Source organism: Solanum tuberosum, unplaced genomic scaffold, assembly GCF_000226075.1.
Source record: "Solanum tuberosum cultivar DM 1-3 516 R44 unplaced genomic scaffold, SolTub_3.0 scf00008, whole genome shotgun sequence".
NCBI classification, from domain to species: Eukaryota; Viridiplantae; Streptophyta; class Magnoliopsida; order Solanales; family Solanaceae; genus Solanum; species Solanum tuberosum.
Window position 1 is genome coordinate 1,236,782 of NW_006238934.1, and position 22,873 is coordinate 1,259,654.

At 33.2% G+C, this 22,873-nt stretch overlaps 2 protein-coding genes and 1 pseudogene across 2 annotated transcripts; all 3 read left to right on the forward strand.

The window, feature by feature from the left end:
- The first annotated feature begins 80 nt into the window (after positions 1-80).
- LOC102598322 (glycerol-3-phosphate 2-O-acyltransferase 6-like) lies at positions 81-1,577 on the forward strand. Its single transcript, XM_015310605.1, has one exon. It carries the CDS (start codon positions 108-110, stop codon positions 1,575-1,577), a length of 1,470 nt encoding a protein of 489 aa, XP_015166091.1. The 5' UTR covers positions 81-107.
- A 936-nt stretch (positions 1,578-2,513) lies between these two features.
- On the forward strand, positions 2,514-4,003 carry LOC102598665 (glycerol-3-phosphate 2-O-acyltransferase 6-like; annotated as a pseudogene).
- A 9,830-nt stretch (positions 4,004-13,833) lies between these two features.
- LOC102589593 (UDP-glucose iridoid glucosyltransferase-like) lies at positions 13,834-15,539 on the forward strand. The gene is made up of 2 exons (XM_006338950.2): positions 13,834-14,354; positions 14,438-15,539. Exons 1-2 carry the CDS (start codon positions 13,892-13,894, stop codon positions 15,379-15,381), a joined length of 1,407 nt encoding a protein of 468 aa, XP_006339012.1. The 5' UTR covers positions 13,834-13,891; the 3' UTR covers positions 15,382-15,539.
- Positions 15,540-22,873: the final 7,334 nt, after the last annotated feature.

Below are 22,873 nucleotides of genomic sequence, written 5' to 3' on the forward strand. Positions count from 1 at the left end.
TATATATATAGATTGTACATATATAGAGTTACAAATTCAGAGATTCTTCTATGCTTTTCCCTTTGAACAACTTACTCAAATTACCTTTTAAATTAAGCTACGAAAAGATGGCGATAACAACGTTTCCGATGGTAGAAAAATGTACATCGATCGATCGAGAGAATGACACAGTTGTAACGGACTTGGATGGAACATTACTACGTGCTAGAAACTCTTTTGCTTATTTCGCGTTGCTAGCTTTCGATGTTGGTGGGGTCTTAAGGTTACTATTTCTTCTCTTAGCTTCACCCATCACGTGGATTCTTTATTATTTCATCTCGGAGTTTGCTGGAATTCAAGTTATTGTCTTTGCTACTTTTGTATGGATGAAGGTTTCCGATGTAGAATCAGCAGCACGACACGTGCTGCCAAAATTCTATTTAGAAGACCTTCATCCCGAGTCTTGGAGAGTGTTCTCATCGTGTGGGAAACGTTGTGTTTTGACTGCCACTCCTAGGATAATGGTGGAACCATTTTTGAAGGACTACTTAGGGACCGATATTGTTTTAGGGACTGAGATTCAAACATATAAAGGTAGAGCAACTGGCTTTGTTAAATCACCCGGAGTTCTTGTTGGGAAGAACAAAGCTGATACTCTTTCAAGCACTTTTGGAGATACTCAACCTGAGATTGGCTTGGGTGATCGCGATACTGACATTCCTTTTATGACATTGTGTAACGAAGGATACTTTGTACCATCAAACCTAAAAGTAAAGGCGGTAAGTACAAAAAAACTTCCCAAGCCTATTATATTCCATGATGGTCGTTTTATCAAAAAGCTAACACCACTTACATCTCTTTTCATCATCATATGGATCCCCTTCGGGTTCCTCCTTGCTTGCTTGCGAATCAGTATAGGAATACTCCTCCCTATACCTCTTCAATACTATGCGTTTTGGGCCACTGGCATTCGTCTCATCATTAATGGAATCCCACCATTACATATCAAGAAATCCAAAGATCAATCAGGCGTACTCTTTGTTTGTTGTCACAAGACGATACTTGACAACATTTTTCTCTCTGCTGCATTGGATCGTCCTATTCCAGTCATTACATACTCTACTTCACAATTTTTTAACATTTTTTCGCGCATTAAAACTATAACACTCACTGGAGATCGAACATCTGATGCTTCCATGATCAAACATTTGTTAAAACAACGCGATCTCACAATTTTCCCTGAGGGGACTACGAATCGTGGACAATTTCTTCTTAGGTTTTCTTCATTATTTGCTGAATTTACCGATGAGATCATGCCTGTGGCAATAGAGAATAAGATGAGCATGTTTCATGGCACAACAACGCGAGGATGGAAATGGATGGATCCATTTTTCTTTATGATGAATCCACGTCCGACTTATGAAATTACATTCTTGAATAAGTTGTCGTATGAGTTCACTTGCAAGTCTGGGAAATCAAGCCATGAAGTTGCTACTTATGTACAAAAGGTTATTGGTGAAACTCTTTCTTATGAGTGTACTACTTTTACCAGGAAGGATAAGTATATGGCTCTTGACACAATTGTGAAGAATCCTTGAATCAAGGCTAAAAGAATAATGGAATTTTTATTTTGATTGTCCCTTTCAATAATGATGCAAAAAGATTTCTTGCCAAAAATATTATAAAGTAATGGATTTAATTAAAAATTCATGTAGATTATACTTATATATATCATGTATCATTTTTATGCGGGATTGAATGTGTAGTAATGCACTTATTTAATGATATAAAGTTTTAAATAACAAAATTATCGTTAGCTTATGTGTACGCAACAACAAACTTAGCCCTAGCTTATGAACTTAAATTAATTTATTTTTTTTACTTTCTTAGATATAAGTCTAAATCTATAGATGCGTGTCAGAGGATAGTGAAGGTAAATTGCTCCACATGGAAGCTCAACCCACAATTGAACATTTGCCAAGTGGCGGCGCCAAATTTCAAAGCCTGTGTGGACAAGCTGGGGCTACAACAATTTTATAACAAGGGTGTGTTTCGCTGTGATAGTTTAAATAGGAAACTCACAATATATATCAATAGTTCAGTTTGAATTACAACAAAGTAGAATAGTTTAAATATGTTTTTGACTGTTAATTCTAGAAAGTAATAAGGACATTTAAAGGACCTATTAAAAAATGGAGTAGGTGCTAATCTACTACCTTCATTAGTAGGTTAGCAAATTAATTTGTGGGGGCACAACGTGTAAAGTGTTAATTAAGGAAAACATATAGTCAAATATGCTGCCAAACAATCTAAGCCTCTCCGTCTAATTTTTAGGTTACAAACAAGCTACGTTTTAGCAGTGAGGAAATTCATGATTCGGTTATCATATAATAACTTATCTTAATATCCTCCGTTATACGTTAAGATCGTAGGCTTAACTAACCTTTCTTATATTGTTGCTTCATAAAATTTTCCAAAGAAGAATTATATATTAATAAGGGTAAACTTAAAGGACATTCTTCTTAGAGACAAATATGGGCATAAAAATATTTCCCACTGTAGAGAATTGCACAACAGAAGGACGAGAAAAAGAAACAGTAGTAGCTGACTTGGATGGAACTTTACTAAGAAGTCGAAGCTCTTTTGCTTATTTCGTGTTGGTAGCATTCGATGTTTGTGGGGTCTTAAGGTTACTATTTCTTCTCTTAGCTTCACCCCTCGCGGGGTTTCTTTATTATTTCATCTCAGAGTCTGTTGGAATTCAACTGCTTATATTTGTAACATTTGTAGGGATGAAAGTTTCCGATATAGAATCAGCAGCACGTGCTGTACTGCCAAAATTCTATTCTGAAGACCTTCATCCTGAGTCATGGAAAGTGTTCTCATCGTGTGGGAAACGTTGTGTTTTGACAGCCAACCCTAGGATTATGGGGGAACCTTTTTTGAAAGACTACTTAGGGGTAGATATTATTTTAGGGACGGAGATTGAAACATATAAAGGTAGAGCAACTAGCTTTGTTAGATTGCCAGGAGTTCTTGTTGGGAAGAAAAAGGCTGATGCTCTTAAAAGGACTTTCGGAGAAACTTAACCTGAGATTGGATTGGGTGATCGCGATACTGATATTCCTTTTGTGACATTGTGTAAGGAAGGCTACTTTGTTCCATCAAACCCAAAAGTGAAGGTGGTAAGTTCAAACAAACTTCCCAAGCCTATTATATTCCATGATGGTCGTCTTATCAAAAAGCCAACACCACTTATGTCTCTTCTCATCATTCTTTGGATGCCATTCGGCATTCTCCTTGCCTGTTTGAGGATGACCCTCAGATCACTCCTCCCTATCCCTCTTCAATACTATGCATTTCGGGTCTTTGGCATTCGTCTTACCATTAAAGGCATCCCACCACCCCCTATAATGAAATCCGAAGAGAAAACAGGTATACTCTTCATTTGTAACCACAAGACACTTCTTGACCCATTTTTTCTCTCTATAGCTCTAGGTCGCCCTGTCCCAGCTGTTACATACTCTCTTTCAAGACTATCTGAGATATTTTCACCTATTAAAACAATTAGACTCACTCGTGATCGAGTATCTGATGCTTCCATGATCAAGAAATTGTTAACAAAAGGTGATCTTGCAATATGTCCAGAGGGGACTACTTGTCGCGAACCATTTCCTCTTAGGTTTTCATCATTATTTGCTGAGTTAACAGACGATATTGTGCCAGTAGCAATAACAAATAAGACGACCATATTCCATCCCACAACGGCAAGAGGGTGGAAATGGATGGACCTGATTTACTTTTGTATGGACCCTAGTCCGATTTATGAAGTTACATTCTTGAACAAGTTGTCCCCGGAGCTCACTTGCAAGTTTGGGAAGCCAAGTCATGAAGTTGCTAACTACATACAAATGGCTATTGCGACAACTCTTTCTTATGAATGCACTAATTTTACCAGGAAGGATAAGTATCGCGCTCTTGTTGGAAATGATGGCATGGTAGTGTAGAAGGGATGACCTATATATCAACGCGAAAATTATGATTTGAGATTTCAAATTATGCTTAACTTTTTAACTTCTGATTTTTTTTTCTTTCAAGAATATGGCATCGTATGACAAGTTGGTTCACTAAATGGCATAAAACATGAGTTAAGTCGAGCACCCCTAGGTTACGTGCTGAAAATGATGCTAGTTTGATTTATTTTTTTAAAAATAAAATAAAAATGATGTCAATGTAAATTAAATCTATACAATATTTAAGATAAAATTACTAAGTTCACGTTAACTCAGTACTTTAAGGCTAGATCCGCCCCCTGCTCCTCAGAGTTTCAAAGTTTCAAAAATACTTTCATCCTTGCTTCAATATTGATAGGGTCATTTAGTTGCATTTACAATATATAGAGTATAAGGGCTTTTATGACAACTTTTAGTATCAACTTATTTTGTCATCACAATATGTGATGAATCAGTGGCGACGAAAAACTGTTGCCGCAAAATATATAGTTTTAGCTATGACCCTTAAAATCACCACAAAAATTAACATATTAGTGGAGATTTTAACACTGTCACTGCAAATAATCCTACTAAAATATGGTTAAAAGTTTAATTTGCTGCGACGAAGAAATTGTCATTAGAAAAGGTGTTTTGCTAGAGTCTATATTATGCAATAATCTCACTCTAAGTTAAATTTCTTGTAGTGCATAATACCACTCTTCGTAAGAAAAATAAAATAAAATTTGGACATAATTATTACTATTTTTGAAAATTCAAATGCATAATAAGTGTTACTACAATCATCATAGTTAGATTGTTTAGGGTGAAAATTATTTATACTTATCAACCTTGCATTAAAAATCAACGTTGAATAATAAATATTTATGTTTATATACTAACTGTATTTATGTTTCATTTTTTTGGAAATGACCCACTTTTTAGATTAGATAAAATATCTTAGTTTACTTGAGCTTTAAAATTTAATTAATGATGTGAGATTAAAGTTCAAATCTTGAACATAATTTTTTTTTTTTTTGTATTATATTATTTCTCAAAGGAGGCATGTACATGATTATATAACTACTACTAAGTTACAATATATGGAAAGAATTAATATCTTCCTATTTTACAAAGATTACTAGAATCGAGTTCCTATTGTTTACATTCCTACTCTATTCAAATAGGGCGAAACATCGCGATGACTCAAAAAATAATCAATTAATTCGATTTTGAAAGAATTTAAAGAATAAACGAATTTTAGAAGGAGTCGTCACCTAATTTTAGGAAAAAACTAGGAAACCATTAAGTGATCTACGAAATCAAGATTCTAGGTAAGGGGTTCAAGTTATTTCGAAGGGAAGGTGTTAGGCATCCTTCGAAATCCACAACTGTGGATCCCGACTGGATTCATTTTTTCAAATTGAGGAGGAGGTAAAAATAATATACAAATATAACAAACATGCAATATACACAAGTAATAAAGTAAACAAGTAATATGAGAAACGACCTAATATTTGCCTATCGTCATCAATATACATAATAATTAATATAATATTCGAACTTTATTCAAATGGCTTCGATGAGAAGCGACTTCGGGGTACCTGTAAAGACACTTAGTAAAAGTGTTAGTACTAAATATATATGAATAAAAATAAATGAATCAAATAATAACTTAAAAATAAAAACCCGTCTTATTAACATAGGAGGCCTTGAAAATCGACGATAATTTCTTCATCGGCAATTTTGAACAAACAAAATATATGAACTTAAACTGAATTTCCGTCTTTTACAATGTAAAGGCCTCCAAAACTGACGGAGAGATTTTCTCATTGGCCAATTTAACTTGTTTAATCTCTATTTTATATGAATTACAATAACAATGAAAATACCAAAGACTACTTCAAGAAAATATGGAAGCAACGATATTTAATAATTAATGAGCAACCAACAAGATCAAATTAATGTATAACTATTCTAGGATGAAAACGATAATAGCATAGTAATAAAAGAAAGTTTAAGCACATGAAAATAATTGCAACAGTGGTTTATCAAAATCAAGACAATCAATACATTATTATAAATAATGATAAGAACGATAAATAAATAATAATTAAAAAAATAGCATTTCAAGAAAATAAACAAAAAACAAACAATTCACAATATAACAAGCATAAAAATATTAATTATAGGACTTAATCAATCCGATCAACAATAGCAAGTATGAGAAATATAAATACTATAAAGATGCTTCAATATTCATATATTTAGCATATAACAAAACAAGATATAATAGCAACTAAAAATTAACTGACCAAAAAATGGAGTTCACCGGAGCATGGAATTTTCCGGCTAGATCTGGAATATTACTAATAACAATATATAATCTACCACAAAATAACAAGAAATTAGAGATGATCACTGTCAGATGTAACCCAATAACACAAAAATATAAAGAAAAATCATCAAGGTCTAAACTATTTAACAATGAGAAAATAAAAAGAAAAAAGGTGGAAAGAGGGACTGACAGTCAGTTGTTCATAGTGTCTCGGTGGTTTGGAGCTTCAAACTCTATTTCACCGGAAACGAGGTGGAAAGGGGTTGTTTTTTAAGAGATTCGTGGTGACCATGGTTAGTCTTTGTGGGAATTTTCGAGCTAGGGATTGTTTGACTGTTGTTGTTGGTTCGTCAAAGAACATGGAAATGGGGTCGTTCGGTCAACTGGTTCGCTTCTCCAGTTCATTGGAGCTCGAAACTCCTCACCGGAGTCACGAACGACTTAGTAAAGCTGTTGGTTTCAGGTTGTTTTTGGTTTGTGGGTGTTGGTAGCGGGAAGGATTGGGGTTTTGGTCGGAAATGGGTGGGGCTTAGGAGTTGTTTCAGCTGGCTGCAAACAACAAACAAAAGAGAGAGGGGAAGGAAGCTTGGGGGTTTTGGGTCGGGGTTTGGCTGAGTTTCACAACTGTTCGTCGCTGGAAAAAGGAGAAAACGAAGGGGGGTTTTTGGTGGCTATTTCGGTTGGTTATTTGGTGGTGTTGGATCGGAGAAAAAGGGCAAAATGGGGGGTGGTTTGTGTGATATCTCCGGCGAGGGTGGTGGAGATTTGGTGGTGGAAGAAAGGGGAGGCAGTGGGGAATATGATAGAAAAATATCTTAGGGTTTTCCCATTGGAATTTTTCACCACCCCCACTTAAAGACTATGAAATAAATTAAATAGAAAATTCTAAATCTTCTATTGTACAATACCATTATCTAAAAATCATGGGCCGAAACCACTAGTTAATAAAATAGTCGTATACGAAATTTATCTATATTTGAATGAATTTTTAAAAGGTGCAAAATATCAAAATGAATATTAACAAATATAACTAATAAAATCAATATTAAAAAAATATAATAAAAGTAACTAATGACATGTAAAAATGCAATTTTAAAATTAACTAATAAAAAAAATCCTAAATTTTGATAAATAAAGATAGTTATCGATAAACTTATTTAAAATTATAAAAAAATTATTTTGAACTATTAAATAAATAAAACTTAAAAGTTACGAATTTTGAAAATATTAGACCAAAATTGGGTGTCAACACCTATTTTAAAAGATTACAGAATCAAGTCCTAAAATATCTCTACACTCCCCCCTCAAAGTTGGTGCATAGATGTCGAACATGCCCAAGTTGCTCCCAAACTTGGAGAACATTTTACTCGAAACTGCTTTAGTAAGAAGATCAGCCAATTGGTCCTCCGATCGAATCTTGGGTAACTCTAATATCTTACCATCCAACTTTTCCTTGATGAAAAACATGTCTACTTCTACATGCTTGGTACAATCGTGTTGTACTGGATTTATGTGCAATAGCACGTGCAACCTTATTATCACAATATAGTTGGATTGGTGCCTTAGGTGGATAACCCAAATATGTTAAGAGAAGTCTCAACCATAATGCTTCACATATTCCAAGTGCCATCCTTTGAATTCCGCCTCCGCACTTGAGCGAGCAACGACATTTTGTTTTTTGCTTCTCCATGTAACAAGATTTCCTCCCACAAAAGTGAAATATCCCAAAGTAGACCGGTTGTCATCGATAACTCCAGCCCAGTCAGCATCCGTTTATACATTTATCACTAGAGGATCTGTATATTTTGTGAACAAAATTCCCTTTGTTGGAGCAGACTTCAAATATTTCAAGATGCGCATAATTGCATTCATATGTTGCTCACCAGGATTATGCATAAATTGACTTACCACACTTAAAGAATAAGCAAGGTCTGGTCTTATGTGCGCTAGGTACATCAATCTTTCTACAAGTCTCTGGTATCTTTCTTTATCAACTGGAATTTGATTAGGTTCAACACTTAATTTCAGGCCTTCTTCAACAGGTGTATCAGCTGGTTGGCAAGCTGTCATGCCAGTTTCCTATAACAAATCTAAAGTATATTTTTTTTGGGATAAGAAAATTCTTTTAGATGATTAGACACTTCAATTCCAAGGAAAAACTTTAATAGACCAAGGTCCTTCATCTCGAATTCTTTAGACATGTAGCTTTGGAGAGCTTTCCTTTCTTCAGGGTCATTTTCAGTCACCACCATGTCATCAACATATACAATAAGGGTAGTAATTTTACCTTGTTGTCTCTTCAAGAACAAAAGAGTGATCGGTGTTGCTTTGAGTATAGCCAAATGCCTTCATAGATTTGGTGAATTTTCCAAACCACGCTCTTAGTGATTGTTTTCGTCCATAAAGTGATTTCTTCAATCTGCATACTCTATAATCATGTGATCTCGATATCTCGTACCCTTGAGGATAGTCCATATAGACTTCTTCAGACAACTCACCATGAAGAAAAGCATTTTTCACATCAAACTATTGTAGTGACCAATCAAAATTTGCTGCCATTGATAATAACACTCGAACTGTGTTGATTTTTGCAATAGGTGCAAATGTTTCGATAGTCGATTCCATAGGTTTGAGTATATCCCTTAGCCACCAATCTCGCTTTGAATTGTTCTATCATACTATCTGCTTTGTACTTGATTGTATACACCCATCGACATCCAACTGTTTCTTTCCTGGTGGACAATCGACAAGTTCCCATATATCATTTTTTTTCAAGGATTTCATCTCTTCATCCGTAGCTGTTTTCCACCTGGATCAATTAAGGCTTCCTGCACATTGTTAGGAATAGATACAATAGATAATTGATTTACAAATGACTTATTTGATTCCGACAAATGATGATTAGACACAAAATGGCTCAATGTGTATCTAGCTTACCAGAAATTTCTGCTTCATAGGTGGGTTTAGGAAGACCTTTATTGTGTCGTGGTGGTAGTTGTTTGACTGATGGTTCATGTACAAAATCAGAAACATCCTGAGTTGGCGACGATTGATTTGGTACATCAGTTGGTTGTTGGGTGAGGGGTTCATGTGATATTGGACCAACTTCTCCAATTTCTTGATTTCCAGTAGCACCCAAATCTTCTTCTTCAATTTCTTCATTTTCAGCAGTACCCAAATCCGATTCTACTGTATCTTGGTTATGTCTCATTTATTGATGTTCACCACCATATAAACTTGATTCATTTACAACCTGGTTACTAGGTGCAAAAAGTATCCGTTTTTCATAATTTAGAGACAAAATATCCTTTATGTCCTCCCTTGGAGTTTTGTTTCATTAGAAAAATACATAGACTCTTCATGAAAAACAGCATCCATTGTAACAAACATTCGTTGAGTTGGAGGATAAAAACATTTGTACCCTTTTTAATGAGTAGCATATCCCAAAAAAATACATTGCAGTGCACGGGGGGATAGTTTGTCGTGTTGATGCTTATGAAGATGTACAAACGCTACACAACCAAAAACACGATGAGTCAAATTTGGGACTGCCGGTGTAATCACCGTTTTAGCAAGAACTTGAGATGGTGTTCTAAAGTTAATTCTGCTAGAAGGCACTCAATTAATTAAATATGTTGCACAAGTGAGTGCTTCTCCCTAATAACATTGTGGCAGATGAGCTTCAATCAATAGAGCACGAACAACTTCTAATAAATGACAATTTTTTCTCTCGGCTACCCCATTCTGTTGGGGTGTATTGGGACAAGTAGTTTGATGAGCAATTTCATGTGCTTATCACTTAAGTTCATAGCTGGAATACTCTCCCCCATTGTCACTACGAAGAACTCTTACTTGGGCATTATATTGTGTGCAAATCATTTTATGAAACTTTTGAAACAACAAATTCACTTCACTTTTGAACTTCATCAAACACACCCAAGTCAGTCTAATACAATCGTCTATAAAAGTAGCAAACCAACGTGATCCACCTAACGTATTCACCTTGGATGGACCCCAAACATCTGAATGTATAATCATAAAGGGAATTGAACTTTTATTCATTCTTGGTGAAAAAGACACAAGGTGACTCTTTGAAAGTTCACAGACATCACAATGGAAATCAGAAACATCAAATTTTGTAAATAACTTAGGAAACAATTTATTAAGATATCCAAAAGAAGCATGTCCCAATCGTCGATGTCATAGCCAAATATCAGAGTTCCTTATTTTATCCTTACAACTAAACATATCAACCGATAATGCTTGGCGCAACTGATTAGAAGTTTTTGACTCCAAATCCAAGTAATACAACTGCTCTCGTCTAGTACCATAACCAATTGTCTTCCTTGTCTGGATGTCCTTAGACACACAATAGTCAGGCCAAAACATCACAACACAAGATAGAGTAGTGGTAATTTGAGAAATAGACAAAAGGTTACAATTAGATAGGGTAGTGGTAATTTGAGAAACAGACAAAAGGTTACAATCCAATGATGGAACTACTAAGACACTATCTAAATTCAAATTATTAATGAGAGACAAGGATCCTTCCCCAATGATAGGTGCCGAAGAACCATTAGCGGTGGAAATATACTTTTGTGACGAGGGTTTAAGGGATGAAACTTGTCTAAAATCAAATGTCATGTGATCCGTAGCTCCGGAATCAATTATCCATGTACTATTAGAAACAAGTGCAGATGAATTTAAAGCCTTACCATTGTTATCTCTCGTTGCTACCACAGGTTGTGGATTGTCCCGCAATATCTTCCTTGGCATTTGTTTCTACAATTGCACTAGTGGAACTCTTGCTTGCATTTCTCCTTCTTGAATCACGGTTATGATCCCACAATTCTGGTTATCCCACAATTTCAAAACAATGATCTTTTGTGTGCCCCGACTGATCACAATGAGTACACTTATAAGTGGACTTGTTGATACCCTTAGACCTCATTCGATATGGTTGATTTTGAGAGAATCGATTTTGATTAGATCTATATTTGCTCATCATGGATGCTGCTTCAGATTTTTCAAGATCTCCATTCACGTTGCATGTCAAACAGATTCACGAAGAACCATTGAGTGACATTTTTCTAATTTTGGAACAGGATCCTTTCTCAAGATTTCCCCACGAATTTGTTCAAATTCACCATCCAAACCAGCAAGAAAAATGTGCACCATTTGTCGTTGAATAGACTTGCGGTAAGAACCGACATCCTTCTCATTTTCCATGATCACCTTATCACGGTGATCCAACTCACAAAAAAATTCAATTAATTCTCCATAGTAGGAAGAGAGAGATCTGTCATTTTATTTGTTTGGCAGAAAAGGCTTTTTGATTCAAAGTGAAGACTTGTAGTTCATTTGCTCCATCATAGATGGTTGTTGACAAAGCTTTCCAGATTTCTTGAGCAGTAGGTAAGCGAATATATCGCTTCATAATCTCAGGAGACATAGACATCAACAGCCACTTCTTAACCTTTTGATTATCTGTGTGCCACTTCTCATATCCTTCATCTTTTTCAGTAAGAGTGGTTGTGTACTCCCACAAACAAACGAGAGTTTCTCTTTTTCAGCAATATGCATCTCTATGATTTGAGACCACATATCATAATTTGTTTCATTTAGAATATTTCCTGCATTGAAAGAGGAATTTTCAAATTGAATGATAATTGGGGTAGAGTTAGAAGCATCTGATTTGCCCATGGCGCTGAGTTCAAATCTTGAACAGAATATTTCTTTTTTGTATTCTATTATTTCTCAAAGGAGGCATGTACATGAGTATATAACTACTACTAAGTTACAATATATGGGAATAATTAATATCTTTCTATTTTACAAAGATTACTAGAATCGAGTTCCTATTTTAAAAGATTACAGAATCAAGTCCTAAAATATCTCTACAATTCTCACCTTTTAAAAATCACAAATAACTTAATTTCATTTAACTTGAGCTTGGTTATTTTTTTCAAACTTTAACACCACATTTCTCCAAACTGTTAGAGAATTAACTTATTGAATTCAACAAAAAGAAAAGAGTTTCGACAAGAGCTAAGGGGTGCTAACCCGGCCACTCAACCCAATAAAGACCTTAATAATTCATAATCATGTGCCTAGGGTAAGACTGAGAGTGTGAGAAGTAGAGTAGAAGAAAGAACAAGAAAAGATATGAGTATATTTAAGTTGAAGTCGATCAAACAATCATAACCTATATACCATATCATAAAATATCGAAATTGAACTTTAAACTATGAAACCATACCAAATGCATATGATAACATAATAATATAATATTTTTGGATAATTCGAGATATAAAATCATTACTTGAAATTATTATTTCAATTGCATATCTAACATAATTTGAAATCATAATATAAATTTACATGTCAACGCGAGGATGGAAATGGATGGATCCATTTTTCTTTCTCGTGAATCCACGTCCCACTTATGAAATTACATTCTTGAATAAGTTGTCGTATGAGCTCACTTGCAAATCTGGGAAATCAAGCCATGAAGTTGCTAGTTATGTACAAAAGGTTATTGCTGAAACTCTTTCTTATGAGCGTACTACTTTTACCAGGAAGGATAAGTATATGGCTCTTGACACAATTACGAAGAATCCTTGAATCAAGGAAGAATAACGGAATTTTTATTTTGATTGTCCCTTTCAATAATGATGCAAAAAGATTTCTTGCCAAAAATATTATGAAAGTAATGGATTTAATAAATATTCATATAGATTATACTTATAAATATCATGTATCATTTTTATGCGGCATTCAATATAGTAATGCACTTATTTAATGATATAAAGTTTAAACTAACAAAATTATCGTTAGCTTATGTGTACGCAACAACAAATTACTTAGCCCTAGCTTATGAACTTAAAATAGTTTTTTTACTTTTAGATATAAGTCTAAATCTATAGATATGTGTCAGAGGATAATGAAGATAAATTGCTACACATGGAAGCTCAACCCACAATTGAACATTTGCAAGTGGCACGTCAAATTTCAAAGCCTGCGAGGGCGGGGTTACAACGGTTTTATAACAAGGGTGTGTTTCGCTAACCATTGAGTGATGGTTTAAACAGGAAACTCATAATATCAATAGTTCATGTATGAAACTCAATAAAATAGAATACTTTAGATGTGTTTTTGATCATTAACTCTAAATTGTAATAAGGGCATTTAAAGAACATTAAAAATGGAGTAGGTGCTAATCTACTACCTTCATTAGTAGGTTAGCAAATTTGTGGGCGCACAACGTGTTAATTAAGGAAAATATATAGTCAAGTATGCTGCCAAACAATCTAAGCCTCTCCATCTAATTTTTAGGTTTAACAGGCTAAGTTCTAAGCAGTGAGGAAATTGATTCGGCAATCATATAATATGTAAATATGCCTTTTAACTTGGCCTTAGCTTACATTTATATCCTTCAATTTTGGATATGCACAAGTAGACACTTAGAGCATGTTTGAGCAAAAACTACTAGATCCGCCTCCGGAGTTATAAATAAACTTCCTTCAAGAACACTCCTACTACAAATAACCTCTTGAATAGAAGAGAAATTCCAACAAAAGCAAAGATGAAAATAGAAAGAAAACAAAGTGTAGTACTAGTGCCATGCCCATACCAAGGGCATTTAACACCAATGCTACAACTTGGAAGTATCCTTTATTCACAAGGCTTTTCTGTTATAGTTGCACATACTCAATACAGTGCTCCTAATTATTCCAATCATCCTGAATTCGTCTTCCATTCTATGGATGACGGATTCCAGGGAATTGACATATCATTTCCGAGTCTGGAAAATTTATGTAGTATGAACGAGAACTGCAAGGCACACTTGAGAGATTACCTCGTTACGATGATGGAAGAGGAAGGTAATGAGCTCGCTTGTATCGTTTATGACAATGTCATGTTCTTTGCCGATGATGTAGCCACACAGCTGAAGGTTCCCAGCATTGTCCTCCGCACTTTCAGTGCTGCATTTATTCACTCTATGATCACCATTTTTCAAAAACCCGAAAAATATTTTCCTTTTGAAGGTATGAGAACAATTACACATCCTCTGTTTTTATTCCATTACGTTCTGTTTTTAGTTAAGTCTGTATTGATACTTTAATTCCAGATTCTCAGTTGCTGGATCCGTTACCGGACCTACATCCCCTCAGGTATAAGGATGTACCATTTTCAGAAGCGGAACTAGAGTTTCACAGAGCAATGTATGATATAGGATCATCTGTCGCGACTATTTGGAACACGATGCAGGACTTGGAGAGTTCAATGTTGTTACGCCTTCAAGAACATTACAAAGTGCCCTTCTTTCCAATAGGCCCTTTTCACAAAATGGCGCCTTTGGCCTCATCGACTAGCTTACTAGAAGAAGACAACAGCTGCATTGAGTGGCTCGACAGACAAACCCCTAACTCTGTTCTCTATGTCAGCTTGGGAAGCCTAGTGAGGATTGATGACAAAGAGCTAATCGAGACTGCTTGGGGATTAGCTAACAGTGAGCAGCCGTTCTTGTGGGTTATTCGACCTGGCTCTGTCTCTGGCTTTCAATGTGCTGAGGCACTGCCTGATGGTTATGAGGAAATGGTAGCAGAAAGAGGTCGGATAGTGAAATGGGCACCACAAAAACAGGTGCTTGCACATCCCGCGATAGCAGGCTTTTTCACACATTGTGGTTGGAATTCTACGCTTGAAAGTATTTGTGAACAAGTCCCTATGATATGCAGGCCAATTTTAGCAGACCAACTGGTGAACGCGAGATATCTGACCCAAATATATAAGGTTGGGTTTGAATTGGAGGTTATGGAGAGAACGGCCATAGAGAAAACAATAAGAAAACTCATGTTAGGTGAAGAAGGCAAAGATGTGAAGAAAAGAGTAGTAGACATGAAACAAAACATAGTTGCTGCTATGCAGATTGATGGTACTTCACATAAGAATCTCAAAGATTTGGTAGATTTCATTTCTGCCTTGCCATCACGGCTCCCTCCGCCAACGCCTGTTGTTGGGGCAATCATGAGCTCAAACCATACATCAAGCAAGTGTATCAGAGAGTCTTGAAGTTAGAAGAATTACATATGTTTGTTGCCTGCTAGCTTTGCAAGACAACAAGTCCTTTAATCACAAAGTAAGAATAAGACTAGAAATAAACTTTTCTTAATATCTTGGTGGCTTATGTCAAGGCCATTGGGCCAATGCTAGTTTCTCACCTTAGTTTATTGATTGGTTTAATAAGTTTGGAAACTTTGACACATTGTTTCCAAGTTGTTAGAACTGAGTAATGTTATGTACAAAATGTTCATCAATTTCTTTCTTCTTACCCTCCTAAATTAAATGTATCAATGCATATTTATATGATTAACCTATATATGTTACTAATCAGAGATCGCATCGACAGTGGAGAAACCACCTAGACTGGCGTAGGCGATTAGGAGGTCGAAAGGCCTAATTGGAGAGTGTTCATGTCGAATTTTTGGTAGATCTAGCAGAGGTCTGTCGGATCTAAGCGCAACGAGCAATGAGCAACATCGACTAATCAAAAGTGAAGCAAACACCACTGCGGTGAGATGCCTAGTAACCCACGAACGTAATAAGAAAATTTCAATAAGTGAAGATTTACGTATGTTTTTGACACATTAAATGTATCTTACACATAATTGAGATACGATTAACACATTATTGATGTATCTGACACAAAATTGAGATACAATTATGTGTATCAGTGTGTGCATATTGAGGATACACTTGTATCGGGTGAAACGTACTTAAGGACACTATCTTTGATATGCCTCAAGCTTTGAAGCAATTTAATTAGCAATTTCGTAAGATTTCCGAGAGTTATGTGAAGGTCATTGGGCTAAATGTTGAAGCAATTTAATTAGCAGCCTGTTACTTGCCTTGTCAACTACTTTCTTACTTTCGTTTATTGAATCCTACGTTTAGAGTCTAAGCGCTACAAATTGTCACACATTGGTGAAATCATTCATGTACTTGACCTATGAAAATTAAAAATTTATACATGAGAGATTTTATTAAAATATAATTAAACAAATAAAAATATGTTTTGCCACACACTTATGAGTGTGTTTGGTATGAAGAAAAATATTTTCAAGTACAATTTTTTTTACATTTGATTGGGATAAATATTTGAAATTATTTTCTCTATAAAAATAAGTTTCTTAAAAAGAAAACAAATGTATCTGATTAAAATAGAAAAAAACAAGTTCCTTAAATAATATGTCAAGTTTATGATCTCCTACCTAACACCCCCAAGGCCCCAACCCAACTCCTTGACCATCCCCTCCACCCTGCCCATATTACCTAACACTAAAATGAATGTTGTGATTTTGTCAATTCAACAATAAACAACAGAGCGAACAAACTAATACGCTTTGATTCATATATAAACGAGTAATTACAATATGAAGAACATGAACAATAACAATAACGATAAAGGAGAAGGAAATGAGTGAACTAAGATGGAATTGGGGATGAGAAATACAGTCCTTGCCTAAGCATAATCAAAATACGCATAAATCTATTTTGCTCTTACAAGTCTCTATTTATCAACTCAAATCTCACACATAGCCACTTACTCCGATGTTGGGCTGTTTTGCCAATACTGATCTAGGCCCATTCATAACACTAACCCACCTACCATAAGTTTTCTTGAAAATTTGTCACATATACCTAATTAACAACCTTTCTCCTCTATGCTAATTAATCACTAAAATGTGGTCAAACATAAGAAAAAATAAGAATAATTTTATTGTTAGAAATATATAATTGCAGAGTTGGGGACATGCAATCCATGCAACTGCTAAAGAATTTATAACAATTAATGCAATCGATAATTCAACATTTTCCGCGTGATATATAGACAAGAGAGTTGAATATTGAGCATGATCCTATTAATTAAAAAAAATGTTAGTCAACTACTCTAATAAGAGCTTGGTAATCTTCTTGCATGATAAGAAGGAACTAAATCAATTACGCAACACTAGAGTTTAAGTTTTATCCGTTTAGAGTTTAGAGGTAGAGTTAGAATTTTTAATATATAAATTTTTCATCACAAATCTATTTGTTCAGAGTTTTGAATAGATTATTTTTACATACTTTATAAATACTTTAGCACAAAATAAGTTTAAGGAAAAAGTTATGTTATTGAGTTTTGTCGAATTCGTAAATATCACAACAGCTTCGTCACTAAGTTTATCCACCTACGTGTAAAATTTATTTACATAAAAAACAATTTTAGGTAATTCTAGTTAATATATAGCGTTTAACTCAGTATTTTTAATGCAAAATATAGGCCTATATATAACTTAAATTGCAATAAATAGTATATATGAACCATTAAATTCAATATGAAAGGGGTATTGGAATACTCTTAGCTCCCGGATATTCAGACAATAAAAAGAAAATCAGTAAAAATAAGATTGAGACAGTTATGAAGTTCATTCAGTTTCCTTTATTTGATTGAACAATCCTAAATTTAATTAATTCAAGTACCTGAAATAATCTTTCAGATTGGTCAAGATCGAATCTCTAGTTTATGACCGCTTCTCTATAATACCAATCAAATTCATAATTTAAACTCTGAATCCACCTCTAATTACCAATGCATATACATAACTAACTTAAATTCATACCGACTATAAAACAAAATTGAATAAGCAATGGAAACACTAAATTAAAGTAGTACTCATTAATGATTATTAATGACAAGTGGGGTAGCATGCAGGAGCAAATGGATTTAATAGAGCTTAAGATGAAACTTCTCTTGTCATTTTCCAAATAATTATGATCATAAACGTATGTAGTGGAATGGAATGACATGATAAAATACTCATGAATTGATGGGAATTCAACTAAAGACTAAGTCAAAAATCAGAAGCTTATTCACAAATCCAAATATGTACGTAAATGAGTTGTGAAATTTGATAATTAATCAGAGACCGACATAATTCAATAGATTCTATTAAAAAAATGTGTTGATTTATTTTTTCTTGTACCATATTATATTCATTGGGTATGATTAAATAATACTCCATGCTTCTTACCCAATAATAATAATAATAATAATACTTCATGCAAAAGAAGTTATGATGATTAAATAATATTTGCTAAAAAAAATATTCTAATTAATCATAATTAAGTTGATGAGGAGAGAATCGAACCTTCACACAACAAGGTGATTTTTCGTTGGAGGGTTTGAAAAGTTAAAATGTAGTTCTAGGATTTGAATTTGGAACCTCAAGATGAATTTTGAATTTCTAGACAATTAAATTAACGTATTTAGGTGATTCAAATCTCTTTTTTTTTTACTCGAATTTATACCACTAGAAAGATTGTTTGACTGCCTTTTATTAAAAGATAAAAAATCTTATGGACAAATACAAGTAAGAGGGGTTAGGTCTTTACCTTACCAATAACATGTACTTGAATGATTTGTGAAATTTGACAATTAATCAAAGAATCCTACCATTTTTATTTCTGACCAACATAAGTAGATTATATATTACTCCCTCCGTCTCAATTTATATGACATTTTTTAGATTTTGAGATTCAAATTAATTTATCTTTGACCATGAAGTTTTTATATATTTTTTAAGTATTTTGAATTGTCAATTATTGTGACTTGTCGTACTTTTTATGTAGTTTACAAATATATAAATTTCATTTCAAAAAAATTGAAGATTTCATGCATAAATTTTCGGTCAAACTTAAACTATTTGACTCTTGAAAAACGAAAAGTGTCACGTAAATTGAGATAGAAGGAGTATTAAAATTAATGTGTTGATTATAACATGATATATTATATAGTATAGTAGATTATATACTATAGTAATGAACAAAAATAACCTGGTCATCATTTGATAATTATATACAGTCACAACTCACAAACATGGACGGAGTTAGGAAACGCAAAGGCGACTTTGAATCTCCTTCATTAGCTTCTTCGCCTCTTTACTCTTTTTATATTGGGAAAAAGGATGAATATACCCGAAGTTTCGAACTATTGTAAATGGTATGCAGATATTCTCCGTTATATTTTTGGGACATTGGTGCCCCTGCCGTCCAAAAACTAGAGCATATATACCCTTTATATTAACGGAGGGTATATATGCTCTCAGGGACGGAGCTGCTGTAGCGGAAGGGGGTTCGGCCGAACCCACTGGCTTTTCCGTAGACCTTATATTTGTATTAAATTATGAAGTACAATGTGTATATATATATATATTTCCTGTGAACCTATAAACACATTGAAGCGTTTGGCCCAGTGGTTGTTGTGCACTCAGCGAGATTGTTCACCCTATATAAAAAATAGAATATCGGTAAGGAAATAGTATTTGTGTTGTAATTAATTTTTAAAAAAATAAAAAATCGGTAAGAATTAATTAAAAACGTAGGTGGGTTTATATAATTTTTTAAAAAATGGAAAATAGTATTTGTATCGTACTATGAAACTACAATATCTGACTATTGATTTCTACTCAAATTCAAAAAGTTAGGGTTCTAACTTTTATTGTTGATCTAATTGCTGCTTTCCAACATCTGGCCTCCGGTGTGTACTCTTGTCTCTCCCTTTTCATTTTTTTCCTTATTTGTTTTTAGTGAATTAAATACTTGTATTTGTTCGTTAATTTGATGATTGTTACTTTAGGTTAAGATCGTTGTTTCTTTTAAAAAATTTAGAACCCACTGACATGAAATCCTGGCTCCACCTCTGTATGCTCTAGTTTTTGGACGGCAGGGGCATCAATGCCCCAAAAATATGACGGATGGTATCTGCATACTATTAACGATAGTTCGAAGATACATTTATCCTTTTTCCCTTTTATATTTTTAATTTATAATCAAAATTTTGATTCTGTCACTATCACATCAATTTATTTTTCATAAAATAGTAGACAAGTTGATGAGAAGGGAGTACAATTTGATGTAAGGATAACGTGTAGCTTTTGGTCGTTGATGGAACAATTGATTAATAGAAATGGAATATTACCTTGGTGTGAAAATGACTATAAATTCAACATACTTATTGACTGTAAAAGAAAGCAATCAATGAATATGTGAAAGTAAAACCAACAAATGTTAACAACAAAAATAATATTGACAGTAGTGTCTTATCATCTCACACGGTTTGTTAATTATTGTAATTCAAGAAAATACGTATTCACAAATCACAATTTCAATATAATATAAAACATAATTATTTCACAATCATTTATGTACATAATATAATAAATATAAAAATAGCATCTATTTCAAACATTATGGGTTGATTCCTTGTATAATACTTTCTCTGTCCACTTTTAATTGTCATGTTGCACTTTTTGAAAGTCAATTTGACTAATTTTTAAAGTTAATTTAGATTACATTAATTTGATATTTTAAACAAAAATTTAGATATTCAAAAACTATACAAAAAATACTATTAATTCCAATTTTTTGCATATTAATATGATAAAAAAATACATCGTAAAATGTTAGTCAAAGTTATTATTCCCTCCGTCCACATTTAATTGTCATGTTGCACTTTTCGAAAGTCAATTTGACTAATTTTAAGTTAAATTAGATTACATTAATTTGATATTTTAAACAAAAAAAAATAGATATTCAAAAACTATACGAAACGTACTATAAATTGCAATTTTTTGCATATCATTATGATGAAAAATACATCGTAAAATGTTAGTCAAAGTGGCAGAGAGAGTATAGTTTTGACTCTAAAAAAGAAAATTATGACAATTAAAAGTGGACGGAGGTAGTAACTAGTAATTAATTGACCAATAACGAAATCAATACAAATGGTACCTTAGCAGAGCAGGCTTAGAGTACTGGTGAGTTAAATGAAACTTGTCGAAACTCCGTCTCATGTGGCACTTTTCATATTTCAAAATTCAAATAAGTCTATTTTTTATTATAAATTTTTCAGATATCTTTTAATTATTTTGAATTGTCAATTATTGTGACTTATAATACTTTTTATGTAGTTTACAAATATATAAATTTCATTTCAAAAATATTGAATATTCTACGCACAAATTTTTGATCAAACTTAAATTGTTTGACTCTTAAAAAATAAAATATATCACATAAATTTGGACATATGAAATATATATATATATATCAAATTTATTTCTTATTTAACTAATATATTTTAAATATTTTTAACGAAATTTTTGACTTCGCTCGTATTTGTCTCAAAGATTCAAGGAACCAACAAGGATTTTTCCTAATTACGTTTCTTAATCAATCCATTTCCTTATTTTTAGCCAAAACAAGTGTGAAATCTAGTGTTGTTTACGTGTCCATGACGGCCAAAATTTCATTGTCAAAACTTCTTCCATTTCACTGTCAGTCCATATGTATCTATTTTTTCATACTGACTCATTCAATATTCTATTGCTTTTTCTTTCAATAAAAACATTTCCAGCTGGCAAAAATATACAACCAGTATAAAAAATATTAACTCAGTTGGTTGGTTATCTGAACTTTTATTTAGTTGGTGAAGTGAAACTACTTCCCCTATCTATATAATGTCTAAGAACTTGAGAATGTAATTAAAAGTTAGATAATTATATAAAAAAAATACCCTTCTATCATAAATAATGGAACTCATTTTTTTCCTTTTTGATGGTGAAAATATTTTTTATAACCAAAAACAGGAAAATAACTTTCATTAAGTATTTTGCTAAAATTGACACACCTATTAACAATAAGAATTCACGTTTGAAGGCATTTCTAAGCAAGTGTTAACTTTTTACGTCTTTTTCGCAATTTGAACTTCCTTTATTAATTGACTTCACCAGACTTGAAATAACACCAAAAAATGTATTATCTTAGCGGGCCTACAATACTAAATTCCATTTTCCAAATTAGTCAACATATATAATATATATCAAGATTTTTTTCTTGGAAAATTCTTGTAATGCATCAACAATAATTCTAGAGGAATTCAAATATATGAAATTTCCCTGTTCAGGTCAGTATAGTTCAATTATTGTACCAGTACATAACATCAATTAATGTCACCTGCCCCATAATACATTTAAAAAATAATGTGTGATACAATTTTTTTTTAATAGAATACTAAATTATAGTCAAACATTAAAAATATCAATTTATCTTAGAAATTAAATAGTAGAGTGTTGCAATTGAGGGTTAATTTCACATAGTCTTTCAACTTTTACTTTATTGCACCACAATCGTTAAATTATTTGTTATACCAAAAAAAGGTACTTCAATTTTGCCTAAATATAACCAAACGTCACTAAACTATTTCGTATAGCAAAAAGTCATTCAATTTGATTATTAAATCCAAACGCCGTACCTTGTAACCTTTCAGAAAAAAGAAAAAAAAAACTTTGTAACCAAAACTCACTCAAATAGTTTCATGACTTCCTATGATATTTAGACATAATTCAATGACTACTTTTTTCTATAAAAAATTGATTAGTGACTTAACTTTACAATAATTACATTAAGTTGATTGATTTTATTTATTTTATTTTATTTTGGGGAGGGGGGGGGGGGGGTTAAATTT

Excerpts from the sequence above, each read along its gene's own strand:
- LOC102598322 (XM_015310605.1), top strand. The coding sequence starts at position 108 with ATGGCGATAACAACGTTTCCGATGGTAGAAAAATGTACATCGATCGAT.
- LOC102589593 (XM_006338950.2), top strand. The coding sequence starts at position 13,892 with ATGAAAATAGAAAGAAAACAAAGTGTAGTACTAGTGCCATGCCCATAC. Across the intron at positions 14,355-14,437 it reads AAAATATTTTCCTTTTGAAG|ATTCTCAGTTGCTGGATCCG; the intron begins GTATGAGAACAA and ends CTTTAATTCCAG.